Source organism: Panulirus ornatus, chromosome 66 (genome assembly GCF_036320965.1).
Source record: "Panulirus ornatus isolate Po-2019 chromosome 66, ASM3632096v1, whole genome shotgun sequence".
Taxonomy (NCBI): Eukaryota; Metazoa; Arthropoda; class Malacostraca; order Decapoda; family Palinuridae; genus Panulirus; species Panulirus ornatus.
In genome coordinates, this window is record NC_092289.1 from 21,639,009 (window position 1) to 21,659,920 (window position 20,912).

A 20,912-nucleotide genomic window follows, 5' to 3' on the forward strand; every position below is an offset into this window, starting at 1 on the left:
AAATGAAGGATTATTTAATGGAAATTTATTACACATGAAAAATTAAATCTGAAGACAAATTTCATTCCATTTTCGTTTGTTTAAGTAGTCTTTTAGATTACTTTATAGTCTTAGTGATAAATCATTTACGAGGGTAGTTAGGAATATAATGTGCCTTTTGTTGGTTGGTCGTTTATTTTGGCTTTAGGCTGTCAACATCAAGGTATAACCACGAGTCGAAAAATGTTTATTAAATTTACATTTCGCTTCACATATTGTAGTGATATTAAATTAAACCTCAACGTCTACATGTAGTAATTTATTTTGATATTACGTTGTTGTTCGTGAATATATGGACTTATGAAGAAAAGTATAATCCACAGATTATAATCAATTCCTGTTCATCAAAAACAAAAAGGTATTGATGAGTTAAGCATTGACCTACCTCATACTCCCATTTTGAGCAGCCGCATTTGTTTTAACTTAACCTGCCGTCATTACATTGGACAGTCATGAGTGTTTTCAGTTCATTCTTTTGTCTTCCCTGCGTGATTGCATAGCTTATCACCCTCAACAACTGTCAGTTACATGTGCACCATTTATGCCTTATGGTAGACCCAGAAACCGTTCAGCTGGTCACTAAATAACACTTACAGGACATTAATCACAGTACCTCTAGTTAGTACAAGACACTTGCATGCTACGCCCAACAATTTTACTAACTTTTACTTGGTTTAACGCCAAGAATGTTCAAGTGACACTACAGAAAATTTAGTCTTAACCTTTTATTGGTCACAGCATCTTCCGTATCAGCCTCAAGATCAACCAAGTTGTCAGTATACCTACACATCACCCAATAAGATCAACCAAGTAGTCAGTGTACCTACACTTCACCCAATATTTCATGAATTACGGCTGTATAGCTTCCCAAGGGGTGCAGTTCTCAAGCTCGCCTTAAGAGTAGAAGCCGTCGTCACTGGCTTCGTCGATGGTGATATTGGGATGGTGGCTGAGCAGAATAGAGGAGACCCGGTCGTCGCTGTCGGTTTCCCCGAATGGCTCGCTCGAATCAGGGCTCTCGCTCTCTGTTCTGCTACCCTCCTCCCCTACACCACTGTGTTCTCCATTCTTCTCACTTTCTTCATTTACTCTCTCACGTTGATCATCCGTTTGTTCATTTTCCTCTAGCGTTTTATCGCTCCATTCCTCCGTGTTTTCGCTATTTGATTTCTCACTTTTCTCGTCGAAGTCGTCTTCGTCCGCGGCCGAGCTGGAGTTGTCGTCATGAGGCGAAGGCAGGGAGGCGGTGATGCTGGCGCGGCGGCCGAGGCTGGGCAGTGGCGAAAGTCTGGTAGTCTCTCGACCCCGGCGACACCTGGCTGAGGATCTTTCTGAAGCGGAGGTGGGTGACGGACTCCTACGTGATCTGCCAATTGGTAAGTCAACTTATTTATCTATCTGTCTGTGAAGACTAATCTAATTCTGATTCAGATCCTCTCCCAAAGGCTATTTTATGTTTTGAGTTCCTTACGTATACCCATTTACACCAGCAAGTATTGGAAGAAAGGTTTAATATCCTGATAGTTACAGCGTACCCCTGTCAATATATTTCTGTATGTGAAGCGAGTTTTATGGCGCGTCTTTTGTCTTACCTGGGGCTGGTGAGCGGGAGGGTGATGGTGGGAACCCGGTGGTGGCGACGGCGAGCGGTAGGGCTTCGTGGCTGGGGTGGTGGCCCCACGCGAGGAACCCGGCACAACCCTGCTGGCGCCCGATGCTGCCAACATAATACTAATATCACCTTACATGAAGCACATTATCACTCTTGTTGCTCACTCTTTGTAATTCTGTTTACATATTTAAATCAGTGCTTAGATTTTGTTTTTTATGAATAGATTTATCTTTGCCAGTCTTCAAGAACGGTCCGGGACTATTTTTATTAGGGGGCAAGAGAGCGTGTGATTCTTTTGATTACATCCGATTGTTGAGTTCGCCTCTTTCGACCTAAAGTTTGATATTTAGTCAATCTACTTTTGAACCAGGACATGTGAAGCGTCTGGGGTAAACCATGGAAAGTTTTGTGGGGCATGGATGTGGAAAGGGAGCTGTGGTATTGGTGCATTATAATGACAGAGACTGAGTGCGAACGAATGTGGCCTTTGTTGTCTTTTCCTATCGCTATCTTGCTCGCGTGCGGACGTATATGTATATACATGTGTATTGGTTGGGCCATTCTTTCGTCTTTTCTTGCGCTACCTCGCTAAGGCGGGAGACAGCGAGAAAGTATAATAAATAAGATAAATATACTTTTAAGGTACCCAGACAGCCACAGGCCCGAGACCTTCTTATTCAGATAATGTTCAGATCTCAACGAAAACTAAAGAAAATCCAAAATTTATAACTTTCCTTGCGGTGCTTAAATGTATCCTCAACTAAATTTTAGTGTTGCGTTATATCTGTAATTATTACTTAATATTCTCGGGTATAGCCAAATTCTCTTAGTATGAAAAGTTATGATAATTGACTAATGTGTCTGTATGGTTGATCCCTGATCTTTACATATTATCGTTATGCAAAGACTGTGCTAAGTTGGTTTAGAGTGTAGTTCCACAGGGAATGACCGACTACCACCCGACTCGTCGCAATGATTTACTCAGTGTTCAGAGATCCATTTCGGTGACATGAGGTTTAGTTGAATGGGTCAGGTCATATTAACCTTCCGAGTACATCCCACGCCGTTTTAAGTAAGACGTTTATATCGCAAACAAGGATCAAGAGAATCGGAATGATGTCAAAACTCAGTGGAAATTCAGCAAAGATTATTTCCTATCGGAGCCCCTGATGACACCATATCCCTCAAGATGCTTGAGACGTTAGTGTTTGAATCGTAAGAGTCTCACATCCTGACCAGCGCTGACTCAAATTGGGTAAGATTTTCGGTTATACATGGATACTGTTTCCAGTTGCATAGAAAGTTGTTCTAAAACTGGGGCTAACCTACCACACACAAACACCTTTTGTTTCGCCTCTAGTAGGACGCAGTCGCCTTACCTGGACGATTTTACCGGGTGGAGGCGGCTTGAGGCGCCTCTCCACCTCGGAGGTGACTTGCTCCAGAAATGACCCTCCAGGAGTCCAGTCGTCCTCCTCCGACGGCATGCGGGAGGTTGTCGCCCGGCGGGCCGAGGCCTTTGCTCTACGCTCGAACGGCCTGATGACAATAAGGGTATGAAATAGAGAACACAAGTAAACTTAGAGAACGTAACTTAGGGATTCATATTTAATAGGGTCTAATGGTTCTTTAAAGAAATTGTGTGCATAGTTTATTATATATGAACATTAATGTGCCGTGACGTAACGCGTTCTTCACACATTTACACGTTACTCCGAACGCGTATGTTCGAGTGTATCACCCAAGAGTTTAACGTAAGGTATGTTACCACAATATTGTTACTATTAGCATACTGCAGGAGCTGTGCTGCCCTCGCCATTGTATTGTATGATAGTGTCAATCTTGTATGTTGACTCACCCTTTGCTACTCCTTTTGGAGTAAATAGCATCACTTTACTCTCACATTAATTCTCATTCTTTTACCCTTTAGGCGCCATGTTGATGTTGTCAAGCCTCTTGGTCCTCATGATGATAGCCATGCGGTGCGCCAGCTTTATGTTGTCTTCGCAGATCTTCCCCTGGCGGTCCCGCTCCAGACGCAGCTTCTTCAGCTTGACCATCAGGTGAGGATACTCTGGAGGCGGGCCTGCATCTATGCGGGGAAGGGCACTCCGAACCTGTAGAAGGCACTAAGTGTATTTAGTTCCCAAGAATAACACTACTGTACCTGAGAAATGAGTTGATGCTCCACCCGTGGATTGTATCAGGTCTGTATGAATACAGAACATTCTTTGTTGCATCAAAATGGAAGGGCATTCTACACCAATACAAGGAAGGCATTAGGTCTTTGTAGTCGATGATAAAGGATATCTTTTCGCACGTAGCAACAACAGTTGAGCCTAGCTATCACGAGCATGTAATTCGGTTAGAGTTTTCCCAAGGTGTCCATGTCTAGGGATGTGACTCGCGCTTGACAGGCATGTTGCCAGACGGACTTTTCAGATGGAAAACCTAAGCGGGAACTTTAACAAGGGGAGGTACATTGGGGTTGGAGCTCCACCGTTACAGACTTTGGGAAGTTTTTTGATAGTATAAAACTTGTATGTGAAGGAATGGGCTTTGCACATCAGATATATTTTTTTAATTAATTTACGACACTGCTTAATATCTCGGTTATACTTTTTTTTATTGTCTTTATATTATGATTACCAAATTCTTGGGAGACTTACCATTAAGTGGCGCAGCAAGGCAATCTCTTTGTGATGCTAGCCAAATGTAATAAATTTCATTTGACAGCTTAGGATTAGAAAAACCAGGTAATCGTGCCTCGCGTCTGGTATAGCTTTAATAGGAGAATTAAATGTGAGTGTAGAATCTGGGATGCCACTTCAAGCAGTAATGGTCATATATATATATATATATATATATATATATATATATATATATATATATATATATATATATTATTATACTTTGTCGCTGTCTCCCACTTTAGCGAGGTAGCGCAAGGAAACAGACGAAAGAATGGCCCAACCCACCCACATGCACATGTATATAAATACATCCACACACGCACAGATACATACCTATGTATATATATATATATATATATATATATATATATATATATATAGTATACCACTGAGCTGGCAAAGAGAAAAAGATACTGAGGTATAGGGAAAGTGGTCGATACTAACGTCATGAAATGGAAGCAGCCGCTTCCGTGACGTCATCGTGGCAGCATGTTGCCGGGCGACAGCCGTTGTTCGTAACGGTAACCCCCCCCCCCCCTCTCCTCTCCCGAGTAAAGTAAATGTCAGTGATCGTTATAAGTGAAGGCTGTAGTGCCACGCTCTACAATAAACCTCTACAACCCCGGCGAGAAGCATACCTGCTTTTAGGTAGGAGCTGAGTAGAATACACAGGGATACGTAGTAGGTAAGGCTAGGAGTTATGGAGCTTTTTCTACTGCCGCCCCAAGCAAATATAACTAACCTTCCGTCTGTGGTCCTTGTAACGACGGTCGCGGAAGGGCTTCTCGATTACCACCTCTCGCCGGGTCAACATCTCCCTGGTGATCATAATAGCTGGTGAGATCATCGAAATTGAATGTTTTATAAGGGAAATCAACACTAATTTTTACCTTTCTGTAAGTGCATACGCTATTGACTTCATTTTTGTCAGTATGAAAGCAGTTGTTTCCTCTGTCGTAAACCCAGCCAAAAATGTGTGAATGTAAGAGAACGTTAATCATTGTTGACTCTGCCTTTTTTTGTCTGCTTTCCTGGCGCTCCTTCCCTGAAGCAGGAGGTAGCAATCTGTTAACATCGTGTGGGGCGGAGTAGCGCCAGGAATGGATAGAGGCAAGCAAGTATGAATGTCCATGTGTATATAAGTATGTCTATTTTTATGTATATGTTGATATGTATATGGGCCTTTATATATATACGTGTGTGTATATGATTGTATGGGCCATTCTTCGTCTGTTTCCTGATGCTACCTCGCTAACTCGGGAAACGACGATCAAATATATATATCAACCATTATTCGCAAACTGTTTTTGGTTCTTTTCTTGTTTTGAAAGGAAAAATCCCCTCTTCTCTATCCCACACTATTCTTGCCTGATAGCTTCTTTACCTATCCATGTAAAAAAAAAAAAAAAAAAAGCACTTGATGTAGGACTTTGAAGTTTCTGATAGTTCAAGGCTATGTTGATTTAACATAAGCAGATTTCTTCATGCTTTGTCATCAGCGGGTTGTTACTTGTTTATATAGTTCATCATCAGTGTTCATAAGTTGCATGAATTAGGTGTACTTCTGAATGTATCCATTACATATATTGGTACATCCTTGCACAGTAACTTCCAACACTGATGCACTGTGCTCAGAATCGGTCACTCCCGTATATTGTTCCCTTTTATGTGAGCTATCTCAGATTATTACGTTACACAGTTTACTTATATTTTTATTTCGACCATCAAATTTCGGTATTCATTATGAGTTGACAAATTAGTCGGTCATTACAGTTTGACAGGCCTTTCAGAAACTTTTGTATCACGCACCATTTCTTATATACAAATTAGTCGGTCATTACAGTTTGACAGGCCTTTCAGAAACTTTTGTATCACGCACCATTTCTTATATCTGTTTGCCAGGTTTATCTGGAGGACGGCTTCCTGAGACAGCGAAGTGAAAGAAGCGATACAGAGCAAAAAACAGCAGCGGGTGGCGCTTTTCATACTCCCATCGGCTTGCCTAATCTCGCTACCACCTACTCCAGCTGCTTGCTTGCCCAGGTACTAGTGGTCTTAAATTAGTTCATCTCGTTTCATACACTTGATTGTGTAACTGCTGAAATAGTAAACTGTAACTTTCTTCAGCTTGTGGATGGTAACCAAATCTTTTCAGGGATGTTTTCTGAAGCAGCTTTAAGCTGACATTGTTTAGCTGTGGTCATGTAAGTTGAATTACAAGATTGATAACTCAGATATTCTTTTTACTCCATATTTGACATACTGATTGGAGATGAGTTCACAGCTGATGATGCCAGTGGTTACAGCTTTCAAGTGACATATTTGATCCCGATGGTAGCATTAGCGATAGGATTTTGTGATTCTTTGGTTAGGCGTCAGAAGATAATGTGTGATAAAGAACGCGTAGAATTTACTTCAGTTGCGGTATTGTAATTAACTTTTGTACACTGAAAGGCACAACACTTGTGTGTAATGTATTTGAAAATGAGTGTACTCTTCTGACAGTGGAACAGAAATATTATATACTGTGTAATGTTCGGAAGAAATTGTCGTGGGGAAAGTGGGTCGGTAAATGAATGTCACTTGAAGGCGCATGATATTTAATCAAACACTATCAATTCCAGTGTAGCAAAATTTGAATATAATACAACTTAAAACAATAATGCTAAGAGTGCGTGATAAGAATGAGTTATATTGATGTGAGGAAATGTGGTTTCTACATAAGAACTTGTGTTCGCAGATGCTCATAGGTGACTTGTTTTTTATTCATGGATTATTTCGTTAACCTTGATTTAGATTTAGACATTTGTCATTAGATTGTCACAACCTGATTGCGTGAGTTAGAGTATTAATCTTCAAAATGAGCACAGGAAAAAAAGAAATGAGGTAGACTAATTTGCGAAGCGTCGTCGTCTACTGTGGCCAAAGGATTGACATAGTCTAGGGACTTGTTTAGTCGAGAAGAGTTCTCTGCCCATTTTCCTTGGTCTCGGTACTGAAACATTATCTCATAGTGAACATTTATTACGTGCCCACCTTGAATATACAAAAAATGCATAAAATATATAGTTAATAATGACCCACAACAGTTATCAGTGTATTTTGATAAAGTTTGCAAGGAAAGTATATAAAGTCCAGCCCGGTTGCATAGTCTTGATAATGTAAAGTAAGACCAGCAAGGCGGGTGCTTGGTGATTCAAGGCGATAGTATTCGTGAGCCAGGATAATACTATTTCCATTAACACATGGAAGTAGCCGTCGTGATCTAGTGTTGAAGTTATGGTTAGAATCATCATATCGTCTTTTGAGTCAGGATTGCTTATATTTTTCATTAAAACTAACTTACTGAGCTGTGCTCGCTATCCAGTACTCTTTTAGCCCTGCATTTACCCTTTTTTTCACCGTCATACATCCATAACCATAGTCCATTGTGCTACTTCAGAAGAAACCAACGGTTCCGTCTTAAAAATTCTTAAGATCTGTTGCTAAACTAGAAATAGACTTAACCTTGCCATCTATTCTGCTAGGATTTTTTATTTAGACCGCTAGATTGAGTATTAAGAAACATTTGTACAGCAGTTTCGCTAGATGTAAAATTTAACTATATTTAGCCTAATACCGTTTAGATTATCGCGGACCATGGTAACAAGAAATATTAAATTCAAAATAATTAGTCCTAATTAATGAAATTTGCCTTTATTAACATATTCACCTTTAAGTCAAACTTTCCCATCTAAATCAAACCATGTCCCGGTAGTTATCAGATTAGATTTGAAAATCGTGTTATGATGTTAAATGTCACATTTTGATAACATATCAGTATTTCGTATTATATAGTTGTGTAATACTAATTGATTTATCATTTATTTAGGCCTAAACTTTTGTCTAATATTGACACCTTCGTTCTTACTTAAGAAAAAAAAAAACGTTTTCATGACCGAAACTTAGTTGACCCTCCTGGCACCTCCCGCTTCATTCTTTTTAAATTATGAAATAACTGATTCGGATTATTCAATTTTTTTTAAAATATCCCCTTTTACATCATTTCTACAAACGGTGACAGTGCTCACTAACGACTCTTAATTGACTCACCTTTAGGTCATAGACTGATAAAATGAAGTACTTTGCTTCTGTACTAGGGCAAATTATAGGCCAGTGGCAGGCTGCTCAGCACCATGCCAAAGGCTTTGTGGAAAGTGCAGTAGCGTCTCTAACGCCAGCCGTTGCTATAGCAACGGTCGCATGACATAACCTTTCAGAGGCCGCAAATATAAACAAGTCTATTTTTTTTTAGTTTCGATACTTTTGAATTATCATTCGGCTCTAAATGTATCTGTTTGAGATAATGAGTATATGTGAAACTTGACTGTGCACATGTATCTTATAATCAAACACCATATGTATGAAGAAAAGACTTAAAAGTTCATGTTTTAAGTTATCGAAGCTGTTATCAAACAAACAGGTGCATTCACTTATAAAAATGCGTAGTTTCTCTAATCCCAGATGTATCAGTTTTTCGTAGAAAATATTGCTCAGTAATAATAGATATATACCAAATAGGAACTATTATACCGAGATAATTATTTCAAATAGAACTTGCTACTAACCTCTGTAAATATATACTCCCTCTGGTATGCTTGGGAAATCTAGCAGGTCCATGACCACAAAACTTTCCATGGTTTTACCCCAGATGCTTCACATGCCCTGGTTCAATCCATTGACAGCACGCCGACCCTGGTATACCACATCGTTCCAATTCACTCTATTCCTTGCACGCCTTTCACCCTCTTCTGCTCTCTCAACTACACGCTTTTCATTACTTACTCGATCAAACCACCTCACACCACATACTGTCCTCAACCATCTCATTTCCAACACATCCACCCTCTTCTGCACAAAAACCCTATCTATAGCCCACACCTCACAACCAAGTAACATTGTTGGAACCACTATTCCTTCAAACATACCCACTTTTGCTTTCAGAGATAACGTTCTCACCTTCCACACATTCTTCAAAGGAAACACCTGATCCACACATCCTCCACCATTTCTGAAACCACACGGCTCCTCTCAGCTGATGCTCTGTACATGTCTTGGTCCTCTATATCAGTACCCTCATTTAATTTCCCAGGAATACACACGCACATATACATACACAGACATATACATATATACACATGCACATATACATACACAGACATATACATATATACACATGCACATAATTCATACTTTCTGCCTTTATTCATTCCCATCGCCACCTCACCACACATGAAATGACAACCCCCTCCCCCATCACGCATGCGAGGTAGCGCTAGGAAAAGACAACAAAGGCAACATTCGTTCACACTCAGTCTCTAGCTGTCATGTATAATGCACCGAAACCACAGCTTGCTTTCCACATCCATGACCCACAAAACTTTCCATGGTTTACCCCAGATGCTTCACATGCCCTGGTTCAATCCATTGACAGCACGCCGACCCTGGTATACCACATCGTTCCAATTCACTCTATTCCTTGCACGCCTTTCACCCTCTTCTGCTCTCTCAACTACACTCTTTTCATTACTTACTCGATCAAACCACCTCACACCACATACTGTCCTCAACCATCTCATTTCCAACACATCCACCCTCTTCTGCACAGCCCTATCTATAGCCCACACCTCACAACCAAGTAACATTGTTGGAACCACTATTCCTTCAAACATACCCACTTTTGCTTTCAGAGATAACGTTCTCACCTTCCACACATTCTTCAAAGGAAACACCTGATCCACACATCCTCCACCATTTCTGAAACCACACGGCTCCTCTCAGCTGATGCTCTGTACATGTCTTGGTCCTCTATATCAGTACCCTCATTTAATTTCCCAGGAATACACACGCACATATACATACACAGACATATACATATATACACATGCACATAATTCATACTTTCTGCCTTTATTCATTCCCATCGCCACCTCACCACACATGAAATGACAACCCCCTCCCCCATCACGCATGCGAGGTAGCGCTAGGAAAAGACAACAAAGGCAACATTCGTTCACACTCAGTCTCTAGCTGTCATGTATAATGCACCGAAACCACAGCTTGCTTTCCACATCCATGACCCACAAAACTTTCCATGGTTTTACCCCAGATGCTTCACATGCCCTGGTTCAATCCATTGACACCACGCCGACCCTGGTATACCACATCGTTCCAATTCACTCTATTCCTTGCACGCCTTTCACCCTCTTCTGCTCTCTCAACTACACGCTTTTCATTACTTACTCGATCAAACCACCTCACACCACATACTGTCCTCAACCATCTCATTTCCAACACATCCACCCTCTTCTGCACAAAAACCCTATCTATAGCCCACACCTCACAACCAAGTAACATTGTTGGAACCACTATTCCTTCAAACATACCCACTTTTGCTTTCAGAGATAACGTTCTCACCTTCCACACATTCTTCAAAGGAAACACCTGATCCACACATCCTCCACCATTTCTGAAACCACACGGCTCCTCTCAGCTGATGCTCTGTACATGTCTTGGTCCTCTATATCAGTACCCTCATTTAATTTCCCAGGAATACACACGCACATATACATACACAGACATATACATATATACACATGCACATAATTCATACTTTCTGCCTTTATTCATTCCCATCGCCACCTCACCACGCATGAAATGACAACCCCTCCCCCATCACGCACGCGAGGTAGCGCTAGGAAAAGACAACAAAGGCAACATTCGTTCACACTCAGTCTCTAGCTGTCATGTATAATGCACCGAAACCACAGCTTGCTTTCCACATCATGACCACAAAACTTTCCATGGTTTTACCCCAGATGCTTCACATGCCCTGGTTCAATCCATTGACAGCACGCCGACCCTGGTATACCACATCGTTCCAATTCACTCTATTCCTTGCACGCCTTTCACCCTCTTCTGCTCTCTCAACTACACGCTTTTCATTACTTACTCGATCAAACCACCTCACACCACATACTGTCCTCAACCATCTCATTTCCAACACATCCACCCTCTTCTGCACACCCTATCTATAGCCCACACCTCACAACCAAGTAACATTGTTGGAACCACTATTCCTTCAAACATACCCACTTTTGCTTTCAGAGATAACGTTCTCACCTTCCACACATTCTTCAAAGGAAACACCTGATCCACACATCCTCCACCATTTCTGAAACCACACGGCTCCTCTCAGCTGATGCTCTGTACATGTCTTGGTCCTCTATATCAGTACCCTCATTTAATTTCCCAGGAATACACACGCACATATACATACACAGACATATACATATATACACATGCACATAATTCATACTTTCTGCCTTTATTCATTCCCATCGCCACCTCACCACGCATGAAATGACAACCCCCTCCCCCATCACGCACGCGAGGTAGCGCTAGGAAAAGACAACAAAGACAACATTCGTTCACACTCAGTCTCTAGCTGTCATGTATAATGCACCGAAACCACAGCTTGCTTTCCACATCCATGACCCACAAAACTTTCCATGGTTTACCCCAGATGCTTCACATGCCCTGGTTCAATCCATTGACAGCACGCCGACCCTGGTATACCACATCGTTCCAATTCACTCTATTCCTTGCACGCCTTTCACCCTCTTCTGCTCTCTCAACTACACGCTTTTCATTACTTACTCGATCAAACCACCTCACACCACATACTGTCCTCAACCATCTCATTTCCAACACATCCACCCTCTTCTGCACAACCCTATCTATAGCCCACACCTCACAACCAAGTAACATTGTTGGAACCACTATTCCTTCAAACATACCCACTTTTGCTTTCAGAGATAACGTTCTCACCTTCCACACATTCTTCAACGCTCCCAGAACCTTCGCCCCCTCCCCCACCGTGACTCACTTCTGCTTCCATGGTTCTATCTGCTGCCAAATTCACTCCTAGATATCTAAAACACTTCTTCCTCCAGTTTTTCTCCATTCAAACTTACCTCCCAGTTTGCTTGTCCCTCAACCCTACTGTACCTAATAACCTAGCTCTTATTCACATTTACTCTGAGCTTTCTTTCACACACTTTACCAAACTCAGTCACCAACTTCTGCAGTTTCTCCCCCAAATCAGCCACCAGTGCTGTATCATCAGTGAACAACAACTAACTCTTTCCCAAGCCCTCCCATCCCCATCAGATTGCTTACTTGTCCCTCTCTCCAAAACTCTTGGATTCACCTCCCTAACAACCCCATCCATAAACAAATTAAACAGCCATGGAGACATCACGCACCCCTGCTGCAAACCGACATTCACTGAGGACCAATCAGTTTCCTCTCTTCTACTCGTACACATGCTTTACATCCTCAGTAAAAGCTTTTCACCGTTTCTAGCAACTTACCTCCCACACCATATTCTCTTAATACCTTCCACAGAGCAACTCTATCAACTCTATCATATGCCTTCTCCAGATCCATAAATGCTACATACAAATCCATCTACTTTTCTAAGTATTTCTCACACACATTCTTCAAAGGAAACACCTGATCCACACATCCTCCACCATTTCTGAAACCACACGGCTCCTCCCGTCTGATGCTCTGTACATGTCTTGGTCCTCTATATCAGTACCCTCATTTAATTTCCCAGGAATACACATGCACATATACATACACAGACATATACATATACACACACATGTACATATTCATACTTGCTGCCTTTATCCATTCCCGTCACCACCCTGCCACACATGAAATACATACATGTTTAACATACTTAAACATATACATATGTATGTACATATTCATATTTGCTTGTTCTCATCCATTGCCAGCACTATCCCACCACTCAGGAAACAGCATCAACAGTTTCTAACCTGTGGTCCCAGCTGGTGAATGCAGAAGACTTGTACGATAGAAGGGAATCCTTGGGTAGAGAGGTAAGGTAGTTTTGCTTTTCAGTAGTATACTTATATTAGTAGGTAGTAGATGGTAGGCAGCCAGTGACCAGTGAGGTATATTACTGTTACTACCGCCTGGGTATTGGGAGGGTTAATGATGCCTGCATAGTCAGCCAGCACTTCAGTGGTTGTCAAAGTTGCATTCCTCTGAACCAGGTAGCTGTTTCTGCCTCATACACACATGGACTACTACCACCCTGCCCAGATATACAAAATCCGTCATACATAACATTTGACAACACTTGCCTCATACAGCTCATATTTCATAAGATTTTCTTGTGATCGCTATGTGCCAGCCCTGCCTTTTGGTAAAATGGTAAAATAGAAGTAGTAGGTAGGAACATGTAGGCAGGAGCTTAGGTAGAGTAATAGGTAGTAACATCAGGTAAGTGTAGTAAGTAGGAATATTAGTTAGGAGCCTCTGCAAACACTGTCACTGTGCTAGATTTGCCTTTTGCCAGTGGTCTGTTAAGGGTGAGGCACTAAAGGCAAAAAAGTGGCATTGGAGTTCACTAATAATGGAGAGACTACTGCCATAGCCACCCTCTTGAGGGAGTTCCAGATGGGAACAGGTGTTAGCAATAGATAGACTTCTGCTAAACCGAGTCTGTATGTCTTAAGGGGTTTAATTACAAAATTGTCATAATACATTTATTTATTGTTACAACCAGTAAAACAATTATCTTTGTATCAGAGGTGATATTGATGCAGTCTTGAAAATAACATTGGATTTCATTTTGATAATCATTGTGCTCAGTGAAGGTTATCACACAGCGTAAATAAATACTATAAGAAAACATTAATTACTGCTAACGTACTTAACTTTAAAAATCGCTATTTACAGAGTACATTAAAAGTGCTATTACAATTCTGTAGATACAGTTAAGTAATAAGGATATATTTGGTTAAACTGCAATTTATGAAAGGGCAGATTTTAAATCTTATAGAAATATTCAGATACAAAACATGGTTTACTTATTACTATGACTAAGAAAGTTACATCACCATTAGTAAAACGTGTAAAATTACTTCATCAGTAGAAGTACCATTGATTTTTTACACCTTTTACAAATAGTGAAACTGAACAAGTTTGATATTGGTTGAACCATGATTCTGTTCATGACTCTCACTCTGCAGAAGATATCCTAGTCTGACAAACATTTTCAAACCATAGTTTTATAGGATTACCATTATCCATGTCATATTGTTCTCCCTGCAACCCTTCTCATTTCTTAAAGCTAGCAAATGTTGTGTGTGTGGATATATTTCAGTGTATGTATGGATCATTATTATAAATTTTGAATATACCAGAAAGTTATATGGGAGGGCATTGATTTGAAAGGGTGAAGGCATGTACATAGCCTCAGAGCGGGAGTAATATGGTTTCAGAAATGGGAAAGGATGTGTGAATTTGGTGTCTGCTTTAAAGAACATGAGAAAGATAAAAACAAATGAATGTATATGTGGCATTGCTGGATCTGGAGAAAACATAAAAGAGTTTGTGGACAGTCTTAATAATACAGGAGTGGGAGGAAAGCTGTCAGAAACAGTTTATAAAGTATGCAAGACTTGTGTATGAGTAAGAAATGAGGAGTGAACGGTTCCAAGTGAAAGTTGCTCTGTGGCAGGTGTGGTGAAAGAGGTAAATGCAAAAGTTTTGGAGAGAGGGGCGAGTATGCAGTCTGTGGAGAATGAGGGGGCCTGGTAGCGAGTCGGTTGTTGTTTGCAGGTGACATTTGAGCGAGAAACTGCAGAAGTTGGCGAGTGAGATTAGAAATATGTGATAGGAGAAAGTTGAGAATGAATGTGTATAAAAGCAAGGTTATTAGGTTTGACAGGTTAGCTTGGGTGTACATTTGACTGGAGAAAAATTGGAGGAAATGAAGTGTTTTAGATACCTGGGAGAGGACATGGTGGCAAATGGATCAATGGAAGTGGAAGCAAGTCATGGTTGGGGGAGGGGATGAGGGTTCTGGAAGCACTAAAGAATTTGTGGAGAGTAATCCTGACAATATTATATATGGATGCGAGGCATGAGCTATGGGTAAGGTTGTGCAGTGGAGGGTAGATGTCTTGGAAATTAAATGTTTGAGGACAATATGCAATGTTAGGTGGTTTGATCGGGTATGTAATGAAAGAGCAAGAAACTTCTGCAGTTTCTCACTCAAATCTGTCATCAGTGCTCTATTATCAGCAAAAAAAAAATCATTTCCCATGCCCAAGCCCTTTTATCCCCTACAGACTACATACTTTCCCCTTTCTCAAAGACTCACATTTATCAACCTTACTACCCCATCCATAAACATACTGAACAACCATGGTGACATAACACACCCCAAGCTGCAAACCAACCTTCACTCTGAAGCATTTACTCTCCTCTCCTCATGCATCCATATGTTGTAAAAAACGACTAAGGAGGGCAGGAGTGGCTGGCTGGAAATCCTCCCATTTTGTATTACTTTCCAAAAGAAGAAACAGAGCAAGGAGCCATGTGAGGAATTTTTCCTCTACGGCTGTCATCTATTCTTGACACTACCTCGCTTATGTAGGAAATGGCAAACTTTTTTTTTTCATATTTGCCATTTCCCATATTATTATGGTAGTGGTATCAAGAACAAGTGACTAAGCCTCAAAGGGAAAAATCCTCACTTGCCCCTTCTCTGTTCTTTTAGAAAAGCAAAACAGAGGGGAAGGACATAATCATCTTACCATCCTAAAAAAAAATAATTTACTTTTGTAAACAATTTGTTACCCTTTCCAACAAAACAAATTCATATAATTCAAAGGCACACATCGAACTCATTAAAAATTACACAAAAAATACCAAAAGCTAAAATGATTTAAAAACATACATGTTAATATTTACAGACTAATTAATAACATTTATGAAACAAACTGACTTTATGAAGACAAAAGTACAAGGGAGTTTTTAAAACCTTTGAATATACTCATAAATATAGTGGCTCTGTCTTCTCATTAATATTTTGAGAGTATAATATTTTTATCAGTCCATTTCAGTTACACTTTTTTCTTTTTCATTGTAATGTTTAAGACTATCCTTCACCCAAATCATGGGTTATTTACCCTATAATGATTTATCCATAAAACAATTATCATACTAGGACTTCTTAATGCATGATGTTGATAATGGTGATATATTCCAATTTTAATCCAATACTAAAGACAAATATCTGGTCAGTAATATAATAGCATGAGGAGAATAGCTTAAGAGTATTCACTACATTAATCATACAGCCACACATTTCATGCAAATCCATCTTTAAGATTCTTTTTACTGAAGTCCAATATAAGGGTGCAATAAACTATTAGTAACCTAAATTCCACATCCCAGCTATGAATAGTTCCTCAAGACTAAAGTTTAAAGGCTGTTGATTATTGAGGAATACTGTTGAACTACTTGTTGTTACTTAATATAATAATCATGAACAGACGTCTCATTTCTCCCAGAAAATGATACCCCAGTCCTTCAGGGTTTCCTCGCCAACAACAACAATGAGGATAAGTACTGCAGTAATTAACCAATTGATCAAGAAGTACAGAGCCAGCATTGCCTTGCGGAATCCACTGCCCTGTGAAAATGAAAATGTTTATCAATAATAAGTTTTGAAAAGATAACTAAAGCAGTCTGCATTGTAGTCTCAAGGGCAGGAAATTACAAATGGAAGAGGTAAAATAATAATAAGTGACTTAGTCTTTACTATCACATTTATATATAAAACAGGAGTCAAGATGCTTTCCTGGTGCAACCTCATTGACGCAGGGGGATGGCAATACCAGCAGGGAATCGATGAAGGCAAGTGAGTATATATACATTATATATTTATTGCTCAAAATCTTTTTCGCTTCATCCTTCCACCTCCCACTTCTCGTTCCCTCCATCTCTGACACATGTATCCTCTTTGTCAATCTTTCCTCACTCATTCTCTCCATGTGACCAAACCATTTCAACACACCCTCTTCTTCTCTCTCAACCACACTTTTTATTGCAACCACCTCACACCACATATTGTTCTCAAACATCTCATTTCCAACACATCCACCCTCCTCCGAACAACCCTATCTATAGCCCATGCCTCGCAACCATACAACATTGTTGGAACCACTATTCTTTCAAACATACCTGACATTCGCTGAGAGCCAATCACCTTCCTCTTTTCCTACTCATACACATGCCATACATCTTCGATAAAAACTATTCACTGCTTCTAGCAACTTGTCTCCCTCACCATATACTCTTAATATCTTCCACAAAACATCTCTATCATATGCCTTCTCCAGATACATAAATGCTACATACAAATACATTTGTTTTTCTTAGTATTTCTCACATACATTCTTCAAAGCAAACACCTGATCCACACATCCTCTACCACTTCTGAAACCACACTGCTCTTCCCCAATCTGATGCTCTGTGCATGCCTTCACCCTCTCCATTAATTTTTTTTTTTTTCATACTATTCGCCATTTCCCGCAGTAGCGAGGTAGCTTTAAGAACAGAGGACTGAGCCTTTGAGGGAAATCCCCACTTGGCCCTCGTCTCTGTTCCTTCCTTTGGAAAATCAAAAATGAGAGGGGAGGATTTCCAGCCCCCCTCTCCCTTCCCTTTTAGTCGCCTTTTATGACACGCAGGGAATACGTGGGAAGTATTCTTTCTCCCCTATCCCCAGGGATAATTAATAACCTCCCATATAATTTCCCAGGAATACTCAACAAACTTATACCTCTGTAATTTGAACACTCACCTTTATCCCTTTTGCCTTTGGACAATGAAAAAGATTTTGAGCGATCAGGGCCTGAACATGCTGGAGGGTGAAAGACATGCAAGGAATAGAGTGAACTGGAATGATGTGGTATACCAGGGTCGACTTGCTGTCATTGGATTGAACCAGGGCATGTGAAGCTTCTGGGGTAAACCATGGAAGGTTTTGTATGGGCCTAGATGTGTAAAGGGAGCTGTGGTTTCGGTGCATTATGTGTGACAGCTAGAGACTGAGTGTGAATGAATGTGGCCTTTGTTGTCTTTTCCTAGTGCTACTTCGCACGTGAGCGGGGGAAGGGGGTGTCATTTCATGTGTGGTGGGGTGGCGACGGGAATGAATAAAGGCAGCAAGTATGATTTACATAAATGTGTATATATGTATATGTCTGTGTATGTATATATATGTATACATTGAAATGTATAGGTATGCATATGTGCTTGTGTGGACATGTATGTATATACATGTGTATGTGGGTGGGTTGGGCCATTCTTTCGTCTGTTTCCTTGTGCTACCTTGCTAAAGTGGGAGACAGCTACAAAATATAATAAAAATATATATATGTATATGGTTGTGTAGGTATATATGTGTGTATATGAGTGGAAGGGCTTTTCTTTGTCTATTTCCTGGTGCTACCTTGCTGATGTGGAAAACAGTGACCAAGTATAATGCATAAATGAATTAAAGGGGTAGCAATGCTATCTCCTGTGGGGCAGGGTAGCAAAAGGAATGGATGAAGGGAGGTATGCACATGTATATATGTAAATTGTCTGTGAAGAATGTGTGGAAGTCGAGAACATTATCTCGGAAAGCAAAAATGGGTATGTTTGAAGGAATAGTGGTTCCAACAATGTTGTATGGTTGCGAGGCGTGGACTATGGATAGAGTTGTGCGCAGGAGGATGGATGTGCTGGAAATGAGATGTTTGAGGACAATGTGTGGTGTGAGGTGGTTTGATCGAGTAAGTAACGTAAGGGTAAGAGAGATGTGTGGAAATAAAAAGAGTGTGGTTGAGAGAGCAGAAGAGGGTGTTTTGAAATGGTTTGGTCACATGGAGAGAATGAGTGAGGAAAGACTGACCAAGAGGATATATGTGTTGGAGGTGGAGGGAATGAGGAGAAGAGGGAGACCAAATTGGAGGTGGAAAGATGGAGTGAAAAAGATTTTGTGTGATCGGGGCCTGAACATGCAGGAGGGTGAAAGGAGGGCAAAGAATAGAGTGAATTTGATCGATGTGGTATACTGGGGTTGACGTGCTGTCAGTGGATTGAATCAAGGCATGTGTATGGGGGTGGGTTGGGCCATTTCTTTCGTCTGTTTCCTTGCGCTACCTCGCAAATGCGGGAGACAGCGGAAAAAAAAATATATATATATATATATATATATATATATATATATATATTTGTGTATGTGGGCATTTATGTATATTATACGTGTATATAAGTCTCCTTTCCAAGCTCACTTAGTCTCACCACTCTCTTCTCCCCATCATTCTTCTTTTTTGAAAACCTCTACAAATCTTCACCTTTGCCTCCAGAAGATAGTGATCAGACATCCCTCCAGCTGCCCCTCTCCGTACATTAACATCCAAAAGTCTCTCTTTTACATTACTATCAATTAACACAATGCAAAAATGCCCTTTGACCATCTCTCCTACTCACATATGTATACTTATTTACCTCTCTCTTTTTAAACCAGGTATTCCCAATCACCAGTCTTTATTCAGCACACAAATACACAAGCTCTTCACCATTCCACTTACAACACTGAACACCAATGACACATTCAACTGCCATTTCAGTTTTACCCACATCAATCTATATATATTTAAACTGTGCTTGAGTGTAATAACTTCCCTGGAGGGAATATCATCTAATATAACACTGCATCAATATAATGTACCATACTACATTATTCAAACTTACTGGAGCATCCGTCCTTTTCTCTACAGGCTGAAGTGGGCTGCGACTTCCATTCATGTCTTTCATTGGGTACACGTTGCTCGTCTGTTCAGCCTTTGATTCACTTACACATTGACCAATCTGTAGAATTCATGAAAAAACTGCTGGAAAGAACTCTTGCTTCGTAAATTTTTTTAATGAACTTAATCAGGTGAACTCTTAACGAGAGAAGAATGTTGTGGTGATACTCAGTTTAAAGTCACTTGTATTACTAAAAACTATGAAAATTAGATTCTGTTTTTGCAAAACTAATGCAAAAGTTCATGGTGAATCTTGTTTACTATTGTTCATAAAACCACCAAACCAATTAATGTGACTGTTTGACAAAAGTTTAATATCTTGTGATATTATTTCTTGCCCAAGAAATGTCAGTTCTATCTCTTGTACTTATCTATAGATAGTTCACAGAATTTCTGAAACAGAAACTATCATGGGTCAAAATTACTTCGTTATAAAAAAAAATTTACTAGTCTATGCATGTTTCCTCTTGGAATGACAATGGCACATATAATTTAAGGACATTACTATTTACAGATAACTTGAAAGGATAAGGAAATTACTTTCAAAACATACTATTTCAAGATTATGAACCTGAGTAAGGAGACTAAATTAAACAGTGCCAGATATTAATGTCATGATAGATTTTGTGTTAAAGATTTTCCTAAGTTCTTTAAGTCTGAGGTAGATGGGGTGATTCTTCTACTTTTCCAAATATTTGCAGGAGTGGATCACTGTATATTCAGGAAAAGTGACTATTTGTGTTACTCCAGTATTTGTTTGAGGATGGTGAATACTATACTGGGGTAGCTTGCGTTACTTATCCATGATGGTCCCACTGATTTTACCAGACAGGT

General features: G+C 40.1%; 3 protein-coding genes across 15 annotated transcripts in view; 1 reads left to right on the top strand and 2 right to left on the bottom strand.

The window, feature by feature from the left end:
- Trmt61 (tRNA methyltransferase 61) overlaps positions 1–20,912 on the top strand; it is a 50,558-nt gene that overhangs the window by 27,173 nt on the left and 2,473 nt on the right. For 3 of the 12 annotated variants that reach the window (XM_071658456.1, XM_071658444.1, XM_071658455.1), the window contains exons 11-16: positions 1,229–1,415; positions 3,012–3,205; positions 3,582–3,714; positions 6,247–6,387; positions 13,194–13,298; positions 17,062–17,137. The gene's annotated coding sequence lies outside the window, so the exon portion shown is untranslated. Of the gene's footprint in view, positions 1–1,228; positions 1,416–3,011; positions 3,206–3,581; positions 3,715–6,246; positions 6,388–13,193; positions 13,299–16,787; positions 17,138–20,912 lie in introns of all 12 variants that reach the window. The other 9 variants (XM_071658447.1, XM_071658451.1, XM_071658452.1 and 6 more) reach the window with 9 other exon arrangements.
- Positions 81–8,993, bottom strand: LOC139746845 (uncharacterized). Of its 2 annotated transcripts, XM_071658459.1 has the most exons (6): positions 8,437–8,993; positions 5,087–5,162; positions 3,575–3,768; positions 3,031–3,190; positions 1,632–1,756; positions 81–1,405 (listed from the first exon to the last, which is right to left on the bottom strand). In XM_071658459.1, exons 2-6 carry the CDS (start codon positions 5,156–5,158, stop codon positions 934–936), a joined length of 1,023 nt encoding a protein of 340 aa, XP_071514560.1. In that variant the 5' UTR covers positions 5,159–5,162; positions 8,437–8,993; the 3' UTR covers positions 81–933. The 2 variants fall into 2 exon arrangements, with proteins under 2 accessions (XP_071514560.1, XP_071514559.1); XM_071658458.1 differs by lacking the exon at positions 8,437–8,993 and having other exon boundaries at positions 5,087–5,491.
- The window catches only part of LOC139746838 (putative ferric-chelate reductase 1 homolog), a 79,696-nt gene continuing 72,740 nt past the window's right edge, over positions 13,957–20,912 (bottom strand). Inside the window, 2 exon segments of the mRNA XM_071658433.1 lie at positions 13,957–16,909; positions 20,023–20,139. Of these exon segments, the coding sequence (XP_071514534.1) occupies positions 16,775–16,909; positions 20,023–20,139 (252 nt within the window). The 3' untranslated portion in view covers positions 13,957–16,774.